Source organism: Entelurus aequoreus, linkage group LG11, assembly GCF_033978785.1.
Source record: "Entelurus aequoreus isolate RoL-2023_Sb linkage group LG11, RoL_Eaeq_v1.1, whole genome shotgun sequence".
NCBI classification, from domain to species: Eukaryota; Metazoa; Chordata; class Actinopteri; order Syngnathiformes; family Syngnathidae; genus Entelurus; species Entelurus aequoreus.
In genome coordinates, this window is record NC_084741.1 from 74,790,948 (window position 1) to 74,807,919 (window position 16,972).

The 16,972-nt window shown below is 39.5% G+C and overlaps 2 protein-coding genes and 1 long non-coding RNA gene across 5 annotated transcripts in view; 1 reads left to right on the top strand and 2 right to left on the bottom strand.

Moving 5' to 3' along the window:
• The window catches only part of LOC133660470 (aromatic-L-amino-acid decarboxylase-like), a 97,645-nt gene that overhangs the window by 21,102 nt on the left and 59,571 nt on the right, over nucleotides 1–16,972 (top strand). The window contains exon 1 of one of the 3 annotated variants that reach the window (XM_062063994.1): nucleotides 15,351–15,466. The exons of 1 other annotated variant lie outside the window; for it this stretch is intronic. The gene's annotated coding sequence lies outside the window, so the exon portion shown is untranslated. Of the gene's footprint in view, nucleotides 1–15,350; nucleotides 15,467–16,972 lie in introns of those variants that run through there. One more of the 3 variants, XM_062063995.1, reaches the window with a different exon arrangement.
• LOC133660791 (NF-kappa-B-activating protein-like) lies at nucleotides 1,641–2,612 on the bottom strand. The gene is made up of 6 exons (XM_062064374.1): nucleotides 2,596–2,612; nucleotides 2,298–2,357; nucleotides 2,137–2,208; nucleotides 1,982–2,047; nucleotides 1,812–1,893; nucleotides 1,641–1,706 (listed from the first exon to the last, which is right to left on the bottom strand). The coding sequence occupies exons 1-5, from the start codon at nucleotides 2,605–2,607 to the stop codon at nucleotides 1,816–1,818; spliced, it is 288 nt and encodes a 95-aa protein (XP_061920358.1). The 5' UTR covers nucleotides 2,608–2,612; the 3' UTR covers nucleotides 1,641–1,706; nucleotides 1,812–1,815.
• Nucleotides 4,132–5,248, bottom strand: LOC133660792 (uncharacterized). The gene is made up of 4 exons (XR_009827896.1): nucleotides 5,114–5,248; nucleotides 4,934–5,040; nucleotides 4,754–4,841; nucleotides 4,132–4,664 (listed from the first exon to the last, which is right to left on the bottom strand). It is a non-coding gene; the product is annotated as an uncharacterized LOC133660792 (long non-coding RNA).

Consider the following 16,972-nt stretch of genomic DNA (forward strand, 5'->3'; position numbering starts at 1 on the left):
AATGATTGCATCAATATTTATTTTTTTATCACAAATTCTTCTGTAATTTTTTTATTGTTTATAAAGTCTGGAAATGAGAACCAATGTATGACCCTGTAACTACTTGGTATTGGATTGACACCAGAATGTGTAGTATCACCTAAAACTAATGTAAAGCATCCAAACAACAGAAGAATACGTGATTGTTAAATTTTAACAGAAGTGTAAATAGAACATGTTAAAAGAGAAAATAACCACATATTACCAGTAAATGAACAAGTAGATTAATATTTCATTTTCTACAACTTGTCCTTAATAGTTTTCACAAAATATTAGAAGGGAAAAATACAATATGTTACTGCATACGTCAGCAGCTAAATTAGGAGCTTTTGTTTGCTTACTTACTATTAAAAGACAAGTTGTCTTGTATGTTCACTATTTTATTTAAGGACAAACTTGCAATAAGAAACATATGTTTAATGTACCGTAAGATTTTTTGTTAAAATAAAGCCAGTAATGCAATTTTTTGTGGTGCCCTTTATTTATAAAAGTACCGAAAAGTATCGAAATACATTTTGGTACCGGTACCGGTACCAAAATATTGGTATCGAGACAACACTAATGGAGACACACTCATAGTTCCATATAATGCGGCCTAACATACCGCAATATTCTATATGACGCAATCTTGCCTTGGACCCCGAATTTTCAACCGTTTGCATCACAGTGTGGTGGCCAGTAGACCGGGGTGTAGGGCTAGCTAACGAGCTAAAAGTAATGTGTCTTATATTGGCTCTCCTTAGCTTCTAGGCCATTTAGGGCCGCTACAAACTAGACTAGTTAGCCCAATATGGCTAATGCTACCAAGTGTGTCCACAAAATTTTAAAGTTACTCTGTTCTAAATGGCTGACACGCCCCTTTAGCAGGGGCAACCTCTCCATTAGAAGGGTGCAAGAATAACACAATGGCATCATCACATTTTTCCTTCACCAAGTCGAGTTCTTCAACGGGGGGCTTTGGACTGGGGCTAGCGTAGCTATGCTAGCTTAGCAGCTACCTAGCTGAAAGGGAAGTGGTAAAATAAAGATATAAAGTGCTTTATAAATACAATAAGGCTACAAAATGTGCTGGAGAAGGGCTAAAGAAGGCTTTGAAATATTTAGAAGCACACAAAATAGAGAGATAGCACTTAGCTTTGACGACGACGAAGGAGCACAGCTAAACCAACAGCAGCGTGAATGAGCAGCAGCGTAAACATTTTTTTTTCTTTGTCGGAAATAAATAAAGATTTCTCTATAACGCGATCTCGGGAATAACGCAATCGGTATTTGAATAAGCGGTAGAAAATGGATGGATGGATGGTATTTTATGAACCCCAACAACTGCGTTATCCCAGGTAACAAGTGAACGTTATGTGAACGTTAGGAGAACGTAGTGGCATTGTTCTGGGAACGTTAGTTTATAACGTTCAAAGAACGTGAGGTTGTGGAGTTCTTGCTTGGTTAGCAGAACGTTAGCCGAGAACGTTTGGCTAGAACGTTTAGGGAACTGTTTAAGAACATGCTATTTACATCTGTTTTTGTGCTATATTGTCAGGAATAAGACTCAAACAGAAATTTCAACTCTAATTCTTTATTAGTGATAATTATAATACAATAGAAATGGAATGCAGTGGTCTTGGTCGTGCGCGTCAGTGTACTCCTGCCCCTTCTTGTTGGTTCTCTTCCTGGAAGTAAATAATTATAGATATTCACAAATACAACAAAGACAGCACTGAAATGTAGATTAATTGAATTCAATTAAAACATGGTGTAATTTACTCCTTGTTTACCTGCTCAATGCTCACTGGTCTCACTAGTCCGTTTGCTTGGTTCTTTTCCCTTTCCCTTTCCCTGTTTTCTTCTTCGCGCTTCCTGCAAGTAGTTATAATCGCAAATTCAACAACGAACTGGGATCTTAATGAATTCAAATGAGGAATTTGCATAATTACTTTTCATTTACCTGGTCACTCATCTCACTGTCACTGTCCGTTTTCTTGGCTTTATCCTTGTTCTTCGCCGTCGCTTCCTGCAGGTATTTATAATTGCAAATTCAACACAGAACTGGGATCTTCATGAATTGAATTAAAAAATTGGCATAATTACTTTATCATATACCTGGTCACTCATCTCACTGTCACTCTCACTGTCCGTTTTCTTGGCTTTATCCTTGTTCTTCGCCGTCGCTTCCTGCAAATATTTATAATTGCAAATTCAACACAGAACTGGGATCTTCATGAATTGAATTAAAAAATTGGCATAATTACTTTATCATATACCTGGTCACTCATCTCACTGTCCGTTTTCTTGGCTTTATCCTTGTTCTTCGCCGTTGCTTCCTGCAAGTATTTATAATTGCAAATTCAACACAGAACTGAGATCTTCATGAATTGAATTAAAAAATTGGCATAATTACTTTATCATTTACCTGGTCACTCATCTCACTGTCCGTTTTCTTGGCTTTATGCTTGTTCTTCGCCGTCGCTTCCTGCAAATATTTATAATTGCAAATTCAACACAGAACTGGGATCTTCATGAATTGAATTAAAAAATTGGCATAATTACTTTATCATTTACCTGGTCACTCATCTCACTGTCACTCGAGTGACAGTTAGATGAGTGACCAGGTAAACGGACAGTTCTTTGCCAGTCTCATTGCAAATGCTCCAAACTCCAGAATTCTATTCAGAACCATCAATTCTGTGGTTTTCCCCCCCCCACCACTGTTATCCAGAATGCATCCCCTACAAAGTGTGAAGAGTTTCTGTTGTTTTTCTCAGATAAAGTAAACACCATCAGAAGTAACATCCCACCTCCCACCCGGGACTTAGCTCTTACTCTGAGTTGCTCATCCACTTTCTCCATGTTCAGCCCCATCTCCCTTTCATCCCTCTCTAAGATGGCCGCCGCCTTGAGACCAGCCACATCCCCTCAGGACGCCGTCCCTGCCCTCCTCCTTAAGGAGGTTTTTGATGCAGTAGGTCCCCACATCCTGTCCATCATCAACTGTTCCCTGGCCACAGGTATAGTCCCATCATGCCTAAAAGAAGCAGTAGTCCAACCCCTTGTTAAGAAAGCCAACCTAGATCCCACTCACCCCAGCAACTACAGACCCATCTCAAAATTACCATTTCTGTCTAAACTGTTAGAAAAGGCCATCCTCAGTCAGCTGCAGCCCTATCTCCAACACAACAACATACTGGAAAAATTTCAGTCCGGATTTAGGGCCGGCCACAGCACTGAGTCCGCCCTCTTGAAGGTATTAAACAACCTTCTCCTCATCACTGACTCTGGGAAATGTGCTGCACTGGTTCTCCTGGACCTCAGTGCAGCGTTCGATACTATAGACCATACTGATCTCCTGGACCGCCTCCAACATGGGGTCGGCATCACCAACGCAGCCCTGTCCTGGTTTACGTCATACCTCAACAACAGAACCTTCTCTGTGAACATAGCAAACCATTCCTCCCGCTGTGTCAACCTCACCTGTGGGGTCCCCCAGGGCTCAATACTGGGTCCCATCCTGTTCTCCATCTACATGCTCCCCCTCAGCCAAGTCATTCATCGCCATAAAATTTCCTTTCACTGCTACGCTGACGATACTCAAATCTATCTTCCACTCAAGACAGATGATCCCTCTGGGCTGGACCTTTTGAAAGACTGCTTGCGGGACATAAAGGAGTGGATGTCACAAAGCTTCCTGCAGCTCAATGACACCAAGAGTGAAATTCTTCTGTTTGGCAACTCCACCTCGGTCAGTCAGATCAGAAAGAATTTGGGAAGTTTGGCCACTCCTGAAAAACCCCATGTCAAAAACCTTGGGGTCATATTCGACCCAGACCTCAAGTTTGACAAAGTGAAATCTGTGGTGAAATCCTGTTTTTTCCAACTACGCACCATAGCCAAGATCAAGTCTTTCCTCTCCCCCAGTGACCTACGGAGGGTCGTGTTGATGCTTATTTTTCTAGACTGGACTATTGCAATGCCCTTTATGCTGGGGTCACCGACAAGACCATCCATAGCATGCAGCTAGTACAAAATGCGGCTGCCAGGCTGGTGACAGGCGCAAAAATGAGTGAACATATTTCTCCCATCCTCTCATCCCTTCACTGGCTCCCAGTGAAGCGTAGAGTGAAATTTAAGATCGTCATGTTCGTCTTCAAAGCGCTCAATGGTCTCGCCCCAGCTTATATTAAAGATCTCCTGGACCAACCCACCAGCTCCAGGCTGGGTCGTTGCCTTAGATCAGACAACCAGATGACCCTGAAGGTCCCACGGTCAAACCTAGTGACAAGGGGAGACCGTGCTTTCTCAGTGATGGCACCTAGGTTGTGGAATAAGCTCCCCCTGAGTATTAAGTCCGCCACCACTCTGGACTCTTTTAGAGTACGGCTTAAAACTCACCTTTTTACCGCAGATGACTTTTAATTTATGTTTTCATTGTGAGTCTTAAATGTTTGGTTTAGATTCCTTTGTGTGTCTCAGTCTCTGTTTCTGTTTTTTTTTTTGTTTCTCCACTCGGGCTGCGCCCCGGGCTGATGTAACAGTTGGTTGGGGGGCGTATAATAAATGAAAATAACATAACATAACAGTGAGATGTCACTGTCCGTTTTCTTGGCTTTATCCTTGTTCTTCGCCGTCGCTTCCTGCAAGTATTTATAATTGCAAATTCAACACAGAACTGGGATCTTCACGAATTGAATTAAAAAATTGGCATAATTACTTTATCATTTACCTGGTCACTCAACTCACTGTCACTATCTCTGTTCTTTTGCTTGTTTCTTTTTCCTTTTTTGCCCTCCCTCTTAATTCCTCCTCTTCTCCTGCAAGTAGTTATAATTGCAAATTCAAAAGACATGCAGTGGAACTTCAATAAAATGGAATTCAAAATTGGGATATCTTATCTTCTCCACACCTCACATTTTGAACCTCCCTTTCGAAAAGTGGCCAGTTTCAGGACCTCTCCAAGCTCACAATCCACTTTAGCTGTGGTCGTCTGCTTGTAAACACCCCTGCATGCCTCTGGAATCACCATGTAGGTTGGAAATTGTTATACAAAAACGTGCTTCGTATTTCACTCTTTCTATCTACTTACTTGTGATAAATGGATGGCGCACCCAATTGCCTGAATATCGGGATTCTGGAACTCGCAGCTTAGCCTTCGTCCTTTGTCTCACGGAACAGCTTCAACGCGCATGCGTGCAGCCTTCTTCTTCTTCTTTTGATTTTTTATGGCGGTTGGCAAACGACCTTGTGGTGTGCATTACCGCCACCTACTGTGCGTGCAGCCTTGACTCAGCCGACGTCAGATTGTTCACAAAACACAACACGTTCACAGAACGTTAGGGAAACGTTACAACATACTGTATAAAAAGTACATTTGCGAAAAAAACACTTCTAAAAGCCCAACAGTCGCTGTTTCCATTGCAGGCACATTATATTTGGTAGTGTGTGTCAGATAGTTTTTGATATGTTCTAAGAATGTTCTTAGAACGTTCTCATCTTGCATAACCAAAAGAGAACCATACAGTAACGTTACGTTAACGTTAGGTGTTACATGGGATATCGATGCACAACTGGGAACGTTTTCAAAAATTGGCAAATTCCAAACAGCTAGTTTGGAGGAAGCATGAAGAAAGGAAAGATTGTTTCAGAAATATCTCTGCCATGTCACCATGATTTGAATTCAAATTTTCGGGACCTATCATCATCATCAGCCGTTGTCAGTCCACTGCTGGACGAAAGCCTCAGCATGTTTCTGCCATAGTGAACGATCTCTAGCTGCTCCCTGCCACTGCACTGTTCCCCAATATTTGTCTATTTCATCTCGCCATCTCACTCTTTGTCTTCCTCTATTTCTGCTCCCATCCATGGGTCTCCATGATGTCATTAGGGAAGTCCTTCTATTATCTGTTGTCCTACTGATATGTCCAGCCCACTTCCACTTACTTAATTTGATAGTTCTCATAATGTCTTGGACTTGCGTTTGTTTTCTCACCCATTCATTTGTTTTTCTGTCTTTATATGTGATTCCGAGCATATTTCTTTCCATGGTGTGTTGTGCTGCTGCTATTTTCTTTTCCATTTTATTTGACAATACCCAGGTTTCAGCTCCATATGTCATGATTGGTAACACGCATTGATTAAAGACCTTTCTTTTTAGGCTTAACGGTATTCCTCCTCTCATGATGTTGCTCAGTTTTCCATGTTGGCACCTATGCATATCCCAAATACACAAAAACTGGTACCAACAGGTAAGACGAGTTGGTTTTGCACAGTATAACCTTACCGTAATACCACAATGAAATTGAGTCTACGTAAATACAGAAATGCAAAATATGTTGACTTTGGTTTGGACATGATGTACTCATTAAAACAAAGCTGAGGGTTAATTTCATAAACTCTGAATGTGTTCAAATTGCGCAGAGGAAAAGATCAGATCAACAGGTGCATTTGGGAACAGCACCAGCCATAAGGATGTACCCAATTAAACCAATTTTATATATGTAACTACTAATATATATGTTTTTGTATGGTTGTAATGATAAACGGTATTAATGATAACCGTGGTAAAACTCCCAACAGTTAGTATTATCCAGAGGTGGGACCAAGACATTGTTTTGCAAGTCATAAGTAGGTCTCAAGTCTTTGCCCTCAAGTCCCTAGTCAAGTGCCGATTCATGACAGGCAAGTTCCGAGTCAAGTCCAAAGTCAAGTCCCAAGTCCTGCATTTTGAGTTTCGAGTCCTTTCAAGTCTTTTTAACCACAGACAAATATATTTACACAGATTGTGTATGCTTTTAAAATGCTGTATTTATTTATTAAAACAAGTGCATTTGAAATTGCAGGAAAAAAAATAGTGCTGACATTGCACTTCATAATAGCACTATTAACCAGTCATTTTAAACATTTAACTCGTCCCTTTACAGAATAAACACATTTGAAAAAACATGTGCAACTGTACTTATTTGCACAAAAGTGTTAACATTGTATTACCATGGCATATTGCATTGTAACTAGTTCCACAGCAGTTTCTATCCTGTTCTTACCTTATCTCATTAATCTCATCTCATACTGTATGTGTGTTGTGTGCGTACACATGAAAAACATAACAAATACATGAACATAACAATGAACAGAGTTGTACTTTTTAGATGTCAGGGCCCTATGCAATATGTAAACATATTCTTAATATAGTATACATTTTAACTGACCTTTATTTGACTATGTTTGTCTTTTTGTAGGTGGCTAAAATACACGGTGCTGCTGTTTACTGTGTGTGATACATTGACTAACGTAACGTTATGTCTAGGTACCTCATGCAACCCTGCTTAAAAAAATCACTTGACAAAAAGTATGAATAAGGTAGCGAACTGCAGTGGACGCAACAGATTGCCGTGTTTGCAATGACGTTATAACCATAGACATCTTATAAGTAGACGCAGCATTGGCTGCTGTGACGCGAGACATTCGGCCGCCATCTTGAAGTGATGAGGAGCCGGCGAGCAGCTTAAACTGACAGTTGACAGATAGAAAACAAAGATGCCGGGCTGGTGTTCAGCGTTTTCCTGCTCAAATGAGCAGACTGTTGAAAATAGGAATCGGGGGATTACTTTCACAAGTAAGATTTAACATTAACGTACTATTGCTTGTATTTTGTGAAAATAATATTACCACAGAGTTGAGAAGGAGCAAAGATCTTCAATATTTGTATGTGAAAGTCACAAAGAAATCTTCTGGGGGAGGATGACCCCCTGCATTGGTTTGGTTTACAAACTTTCTGCCCCACCTAAAACAAAATTCACCAGCCGCCACAGATTATGATGCATTCTCATTTCAGGCAAAGTATAAGACAATACTTTCTTAACAGTATAATTGTAACCAGGAATAAGTCTTCAAGTTACAATATTCAAATATTAACATTGTTGGGTAAAACAAAATTTGGTTTTATTCTGAATCCAGTGAAACAGATTGGTGGGTTTAGCTGATATAAAGACTTTCAGGTGTTTATATATGTTTATGTTTACGTATTTGGCAGACGCTTTTATCCAAAGCAAAATACATAAAAAATACATATAAAACAATCACCGTACACATTATCATTTAAGGGAAGAATGTAATACAAAATATCAATACAAAGTGTCAAGACAGAATAAACTCTCTGCTGCTGCAGCAACAGAGATACAGTCTATAGGTCCCTAAAATATATAGATATCTAATGTATTCATACATTGTTTATGTAGGACAGGGGTCACCAACCTTTTTGAAACCAAGAGCTACTTCTTGGGTACTGATTAATGCGAAGGGCTACCAGTTTGATACACTTAAATAAATTGCCAGAAATAGCCAATTTGCTCAATTTACCTTTAACTCTATGTTATTATTAATAATTAATGATATTTACACTTAATTAATCGGTTTAAAAGAGGAGAAAACACGAAAAAAAAGACAATTAATTTTGAAACATAGTTTATCTTCAATTTCGACTCTTTAAAATTCAAAATTCAACCGAAAAAAAGAAGAGAAAAACTAGCTAATTCGAATCTTTTTTGAAAAAATTAAAAAAATAATTTATGGAACATCATTAGTAATTTTTCCTGATTAAGATTAATTTTAAAATTTTGATGACATGTTTTGAAAAGGTTAAAATCCAATCTACACTTTGTTAGAATATATAACAAATTGGACCAAACAAAGCCAAATCATTATTTCTTCTACATTTTCCAGAACAAAAATTTTAAAAGAAATTCAAAAGACTTTGAAATAAGATTTAAATTTGATTCTACAGATTTTCTAGATTTGCCAGAATAATTTTTTTGAATTTTAATCATAAGTTTGAAGAAATATTACACAAATATTCTTCGTGGAAAAAACAGAAGCTAAAATGAAGAATTAAATTAAAAAGTATTTATTATTCTTTACAATAAAAATAAATTTACCTGAACATTGATTTAAATTGTCAGGAAAGAAGAGGAAGGAATTTAAAAGGTAAAAAGGTATATGTGTTTAAAAATCCTAAAATAATTTTTAAGGTTTTATTTTTTCTCTAAAATTGTCTTTCTGAAAGTTATAAGAAGCAAAGTAAAACATTAAATAATTTATTTAAACAAGTGAAGACCAAGTCTTTAAAATATTTTCTTGGATTTTCAAATTCTATTTGAGTTTTGTCTCTCTTAGAATTAAAAATGTCAGGCAAAGAGAGACCAGCTTGCTAGTAAATAAATAACATTTAAAAAATAGAGGCAGCTCTTTAAGTGCTGCTATTTGAGCTATTTTTAGAACAGGCCAGCGGGCTACTCATCTGGTCCTAACGGGCTACCTGGTGCCCGCGGGCACCGCGTTGGTGACCCCTGATGTAGGATATACGCATGTATATATAACCTAATCATATTGTTTCTTGAACTTAATAATAGCTGACCGTTTTTTCCCCCCTTATCTGGGATTATATTCCCAGTTTTGATCTCGGACGTCTGGTCACTTATAGCATATAAGAATATTCTATTACTGTTAAGCAAACTATGAATAATAAAACACGCCAAAACATGTGTCCTTTATCATAGCTACACGTATGACAAAAAAACGTGTGAAAATCAGTGGTATTCAGTGAGGTAAGATGAATTAAATGTGCTGACAGTTCATTGCTCCTGCCAAATGTATTGCACTAAGTGGAGCGGATCACCACTCCAAGATGGCGGCCCCGCGTCTCGTCAGCGCCAGTAGGTAGTAGCGCTCGATGATGCATACACTTAGAAGATGTCTATGGTTATAACGTTAGCAGTGAGTTTACAGCCTCACTGATTTAACTACACAGCAAATAAAAGTTACGTTACTTAGCCAATAAACGTTAGCTTACATTCAAAATCTACCGTTCTTTGTGCAACTTCAAATCTCGAACGAAGTTGGAAGTTGTTGCGTCTCCGTCTGTAATCTTCGAACCGCATGTTTTGCATACGGCAATTCGTTTTTTGTTGACCAAGTCGTAGTTTTAATACCCGAATGAAACTATCTCTGGCATATTTTTTCCTCACTGGCGCATTGTTTGACAGCTCTTCTTCGTTGGTTGTCCTGCAATTTGATTGGATGAATGCTGTGGGATGAAAACAACGTGGATCTAATTTGATTGGATGTTGTACTGACAGGAACAACACGCTGACAGACACACACGTACAAAATGAAAGATACGGAGCGCTCCTGAATAACTTTTTAATCTTTGGGTTTTGGGGAAAATAGCAAGTCATGTCAAGTCAAAAGGCTCAAGTCCAAGTGAAGTCACAAGTAGGGTGACCATTTCCATGACACCAAAAAGGACATTATGCGGCATATGACACCAAAAAGGAGGACATTATGCGGCATATCAATAAATTACTATGGTGTGCATAGGACTCTGGTATACTCTTATTTATAGTACAATTTTGAGTGGTTTAAAGATGATTTTTGTGTGGCTGAATAGGAAAAAATATTATAGTCAAGTGTTTGTTAACAGTATTTGTATTTATTCAATACATTGTGGTGTTCAAAAAGTGACCACTGAGATGAATCTTTTCAAGTGCAGAGTGCCACAAAGCATAACATGTGTGGACTTAAATGTAAACAACAATTAACAGGTAACATATATAATTTAAAAAAATGCTTTTTAAAAAAGCCTGAATAACCTTTTATATAAACAACAAAGGAGATTGTAACAAACAAACAAACAAGAAAACATTCAACTGCTCAAAAAGCATAGCAGTTCTAAAGTGATTCAGTCTTTTGGGGACTTGTCTTCAGTGTCTGTGTGTGTGCGCAGCTGACCAGTCTTTAAGCAAACTCCACATTCACCCTCTGTAGCAGCTCAGGATCAACAGCCCCTTGCAGCGGTTATCTTGTCATCCAGGGGCGACGAAACTTCACGAAAAAATGTCCTCATTGAAGAGGTACCTGCCGCACGTTTATTACTTTTATGTTTATCCGTACCCGCATGCCGTTCAATTGCAGCTTTCCCCTGACTACTTACATCGACATCACATCGACAAAGTGTGCAGAAGCCATGGAATGAGTCTCGACTGCTTTTCGTTATAAATCCGTGCTCTTTTATCCATTCAGAATTAAACGAGGTCTTGCGTTTTGGCATGATGCTAACTTTCTGTCAATGTCATGCCGCAGCAGCACATGGACCCTTGTTTACCTTTTTAACCAATGATAAGCAGATTTGTATCCGACACCGATCTTAGCCAATCATTTGATATGTTACTGCGTTGGGGGCATTTTTTTACGGTCTATGATTGGCTATTGCGCTGCAGCCCAGCAAAGATGAAAAAACTCCGCTCTTCAAGCCTAGTGCCTCAAAAAGGAGGACAAATACGTGTCCGGCTTGATGCTGCGCCGGACGCCGGACAGGGCATTAAAAATCCGGACTGTCCGGCCTAAATCCGGACACCTGGTCACCCTAGTCACAAGTCATTAATGTTAAAGTCTAAGTCGAGTTGCAAGTCTCCTTACATTTTGTCAAGTCGAGTCTAAAGACATCAAATTCATGACTCGAGTCTGACTCGAGTCCAAGTCATGTGACTCGAGTCCACACCTCTGGTATTATCTTTTTGGATTAAAATGATCAAAAAAACGTGTTTGATAAGTGCACTTTGATAAACTCACAGACTGACTGGCGCCAGCTCGCTAGCTTAAATGCTAACATGAAAACAAGAGACACTAGCATATTTTCCCATTGAAGACACGACATACCCCAATCTTATTGTCCGCTGTCTGCTCTGTCAGACATTTTCCATGTATGTTTTACGCTTGAAAAGTCTTTTTCAATCTTAAAATTAATTTATGTTTAAACACATTTATCCTACCACGTTAAGAGAAGTTTTTAACTGTTGAGAGCGATCCATAGCACTAGTTTTAGTTGGTAAATGAGAGGCAACGAGAGATTATCCTGAATAAATAAATGTAAAATAAATATACAAGTAGTGTAAACTCGGAAGTAAATGTTTATACATGACGACATTACCCAAAAGGTTTAGCACTGTAGACAGGAACCAGAATTAATGGTGCGTTCCCTTTGTGCTGGGAAGTCGGAATTTCCGAGTTCCTAGTCGGAATTTCAACTAGAACGCCCCTAGAGGCCGGATTTCCGACTCAGAAAGTCGGAGCATTCTCACAAATTTGTTTCAAAGATGGCTTATTTCATGTGGTATGTACAGTACGTTCTACATCGCTAGCAATAGCATCTTTGTTTTTTCTTCACCCACTGTGTTTGAAGGTTGCAAAGAGAGACAGACAAGACAAGCGTGAAAATAGCTTTCGTGGATCTTGATTCTCGACATCGTAACTGTAAGGCTCACAACTCTGCTGTGATGACATTACCTGCTCCAACGTCCAACTTCCGAGGTAAATGGGACAAAGCGTAATGGTACGTTCCATTTGTGCTGGGAAGTCGGAATTTATGAGTCCCGAGTTGGAATTTCAACTAGAATTAGAACTAGATTTACGACTCAGAAAGTTGGAGCATTATTTTCACCCCCGAGTTTGTTTCTAAGATGGCTGCTCTGGATGTAAACAATGATATTGTTATTAGCACTTTCCCAATGAAAATGAATGGGACAATTTTCAAATTTGCACACCTCCCACATTTCACACCTGATTTGAACTGTTCCATCATCTACACATTTCACTCACCATGGACATTCAAGCCAGAGTCTTTCCGGTTTCCCAAATATCCCCTGATTACCAGGAATTACCAGGAACTTTCCGCCATTGAAAATGAATGGGCAATACACAAACCTCTTCATAGCCCACATTTCTCGTCCGGATTGAACCGTTCCAACATCCACACACTCCACTCACCCTGGACATTCAAGCATTTTAGTTCCACTCAAGCATATCCGCGGCTTGTGCACATACGTACATATGTAAAAAAAATGAAACCACATGATGTTAGTACATCAGTCGAGGAAAATGATCAAACTACATAAATAACATACTGTAATTTCATTTGGATATAATTTTCTTATCTTGATAGATTGGAAATTAACACCAATGAGTTGACTGATTAACATTATCATATAATTTATTCAGAAAATACAAATAACGACAAATAAAGATAGAATAATATTAACCGCAACATGTAAGTGTAAAAAAAAAACCAACATTAGGATTTCTACAATTTCAGAATGTGCTTGTTCTTTTTTTAAACAAGGAAAATAATCTGAAGTTGTCTTTATTTTTAAGTTATCGTGCCGTGATTTTACCAGTCTGGCCCACTTGAGAGTAGATTTTTCTCCATGTGGCCCGGGATCTAAAATGAGTTTGACACCCCTGACATATGCCATTCACACGCCATTTTTTTTTTTTTGTCCTGTCCAGCTTCTCAGGCAAATAATATAGTTAATGTAGATGCCCATATCGGCTGTTCAGATTTACTTTACAAAAGAGAAGTGTAGGATACTTCTCTTGTTGCCTTATTTGTATTTGACTTTATTAAATGTATTTATATTATCATTTGGTGCAGCCGGGCCGGAGCAGGAGGGGATAGAAAGAGAAAAAAAGGAAGACAGAGGGGGGAATTGTGGGGACAAGAGGGGGATTAGACAGAGAGACAAAAACAACAACAGCAAACACAACAACAACAACCACAATAGAGCAACATCGGCAAATACGACATGTACAAATATGATGGTAAAAGTAATAGCAAATAAGGAGTTAGCGAAAAAAAAAAAAATACAGAAATGAAAATGAGCATTATTACACTAGAAATGGAGCAATACAAATACCAATAGAAATAGCGCTATTGAAAATGAACAATACCAATACTTTACCTTTATTATCAACAATACAATTGTTCAAATGCAACAATACATATACGTAATGATAACTTGAGATACGAAAGAATGCAGAAAAATGGAGGGGAAGAAAGAGAAGCAACCTACATACACCATTCACACGCCATTTCTACCGGAATTGCATATTCTATTTACACTTTACTGTCCCTACTTCATCGACATGCACACAAAAAAAAGAAAACGTAAGTTTAGATTGGACGGATGACGTTTGCGTTTGAGCGTCGCTCACAGTTTGGCTGAAATGCGCGGGGAAGTTGCATTGGGAAAAAGTTGTGCATAATTGATTGAATTTGCGTGAATTTGCTTAATGATGACATTGCGAGTTCCTGGAAGGACTGGAAAAAATGTTGAAGGTTAAAGTTTAAAGTCCCAATGATAGTCTCACACACACAGTAGGTGTGGTGAAAAGTATCCTCCGCATTTGACCCATCCCCGTGTTCACCCCACTGGGAGGTGAGGAGAGCAGTGAGCAGCAGCGATGGCACTTGGGAATCCATCCATCCATCCATCCATCCATCCATCCATTTTCTACCGCTTATTCCCCTCAGGGTCGCGGGGGGCGCTGGAGCCTATCTCAGCTACAATCGGGCGGAAGGCGGGGTACACCCTGGACAAGTCGCCACCTCATCGCAGGGCCAACACAGATAGACAGACAACATTCACACTCACATTCACACACTAGGGCCAATTTAGTGTTGCCAATCAACCTATCCCCAGGTGCATGTCTTTGGAGGTGGGAGGAAGCCAGAGTACCCGGAGGGAACCCACGCAGTCACGTGGAGAACATGCAAACTCCACACAGAAAGATCCCAAGGCGGGGATTGAACTCACGACTACTCAGGACCTTCGTATTGTGAGGCAGACGCACTAACCCCTCTTCCACCGTGCTGCCCTGCACTCGGGAATCATTTTGGTGATTTAACCCCCAATTCCAACCCTTGATGCTGAGTGCCAAGCAGGGAGGCAACGGGTCCCATTTTTATAGTCTTTAGTATGACTCGGCTGGGGTTTGAACTCACGACCTACCGATCTCAGGACGGACACTCTAACCACAAGGCCACTGATAATTGATATAATTTGCGTGAATTTGCTTAATCATGACATTCCGAGTTCCTGGAAGGACTGGACAAAATGTCGAAGGTTACCATGGAGCAAAATGTCTTATTGTGTCGTTATATTTCCAGTGCCCTTTAAGAATGAAACATCAAATAGTATTTTTTTCTATGTCCTTGACTCAAAGACCACAGAACAGAGCAGTAAATGTCAACCTGTGTCGTCTTCTTTACTCTGCTCATGACTTTGCTCTGTGTGACAGTTTGCCAAATTATGTGTACCTAAAGGATGCTGTGTACAGTTTAAAGGTGAACAAAGTGGCTGCTCCAGGATCTGCTTTTGATTCAGCCCAGTCAACGTGTGAGCCCTCCTATTGGCTGATCCACTGGGGGGGTTGAGGGGGGGAGTGGACACTGGCAAGATAAAAGGAGAGAATGCCGCTTTCCCCGTGTGCACACATACACACACACACACACACATTTACATACACACTTCTGTTTATTCATCTGTTAGTGAACGCTACAAAAGAGGAAAATATCCAAAATACATCACTTTTCACACTCTCATCGGGAAACGTGAGTATTCACACATGCACGCACACATGCATAATCCTATTTCAGATTAGTGTAAGGATAATGACACAGCCTCTTAAGTGGAGAAAGGGTGAAACACTTGTTGCACGATAAGATTTTAGTGCCGAGCAACGGTCAATGTTCATGTGCTGCTGTTTATAGTAGGCAATAGTACGTCTGGATGTTTATGTCAGTGTTGGTGTTGGTTGTCGCATCTCCGCTTTCATGTAGCTTTGTCAATGTTTTCACATTTCTAGTACAGTTTTTCCTCTTTGAATCTTTCAAGAAATGGAGACAAGGGGCAGTTCAAACGTCTAAAAACATGACAGGTAAAATGTGTGAGCAAAATGTCTGAAGGATGAGGTCGTTTCACAATATTTATCCAGTATTTGTGATTTGTGTGACACCTGTAGAGGCCACAGACAGAAAGTGTTGATACACTTGATGGAAATGATACACTCACAATCTAATGTTGGGGTTAACGGGGTTGGTTGTCACACTTATTATATCTCGCCATCTAACTGTGGTCTGCATCGGAGCTCACCTTTATAGTCTTCTCGAGAATAAAAATGGGGTGAATTTGAGTTAAGAGGAGTTGTTGTATTTTTCTTGTCCAATTCTAAATACGTCAGTAAATATTGAGCCTTTCGTTTTTTTTCTTCAAGGGTTAATTTTTTTGACAACGAAACAATTCTTACACTTAAAAGTGTGAAAAGAAAGCTATAGTTAGAATTGTTGTTAGCTCTTATGTTCACACACGTGTCAAGCTTAAAGGGGAACTGCACTTTTTTTGTAATTTTGCCTAACATTCACAATCATTACCAAAGACATGACGATGGATGTTTTTTTTATTTTTTATAATGCATTCTAAATATTGAATAAATGCGATCAAAAGTCCGCTTACAATGGAGCCTATAGGTGCCACGCAATTCCGCCTATAAAGCCCTTATAAACCATCCAAACACCTCCCTTAAAGGCCTACTGAAACCCACTACTACCAACCACGCAGTCTGATAGTTTATATATCAATGATGAAATCTTAACATTGCAACACATGCCAATACGGCCGGGTTAACTTATAAAGTGCAATTTTAAAATTCCTGACACACTTCCGGTTGAAAAACTCATTTGGATATGATTTATGCGCGTGACGTCACAAAAGCAACGGAAGTGGTTGGACCCCGTCGGACCCGATAGAAAAGCCTCTTGTTTTCTTCGACAAAATTCCACAGTATTCTGGACATCTGTGTTGGTGAATCTTTTGCAATTTGTTTAATGGACAATGGAGACTGCAAATAAGAAAGTTGTAGGTGCGATCGGTGGAGCGGTGGACTACAGCAACACCAACACCAGGAGGTTGTGTTGTGTTTTGAGCAGGATAGCAGACGCACTACGTTGAGTCTAGCTTTGGCTTCCAAACATTTGATCGCTTGCCCGTACGTGCGTGTCGATATGTGCATGTCACGTACGTAACTTTGGGGAAATATATGTTTCTTGCCGACTCTGATG

Bases quoted from the DNA above. Each gene is read 5' to 3' on its own strand.
- LOC133660791 (XM_062064374.1), bottom strand. The intron at 2,209-2,297 runs GTATATGATAAA...AAATATTTGCAG, and splicing joins ACAGTGAGATGAGTGACCAG to GAAGCGACGGCGAAGAACAA. The intron at 2,048-2,136 runs GTATATGATAAA...AAATACCTGCAG, and splicing joins ACAGTGAGATGAGTGACCAG to GAAGCGACGGCGAAGAACAA.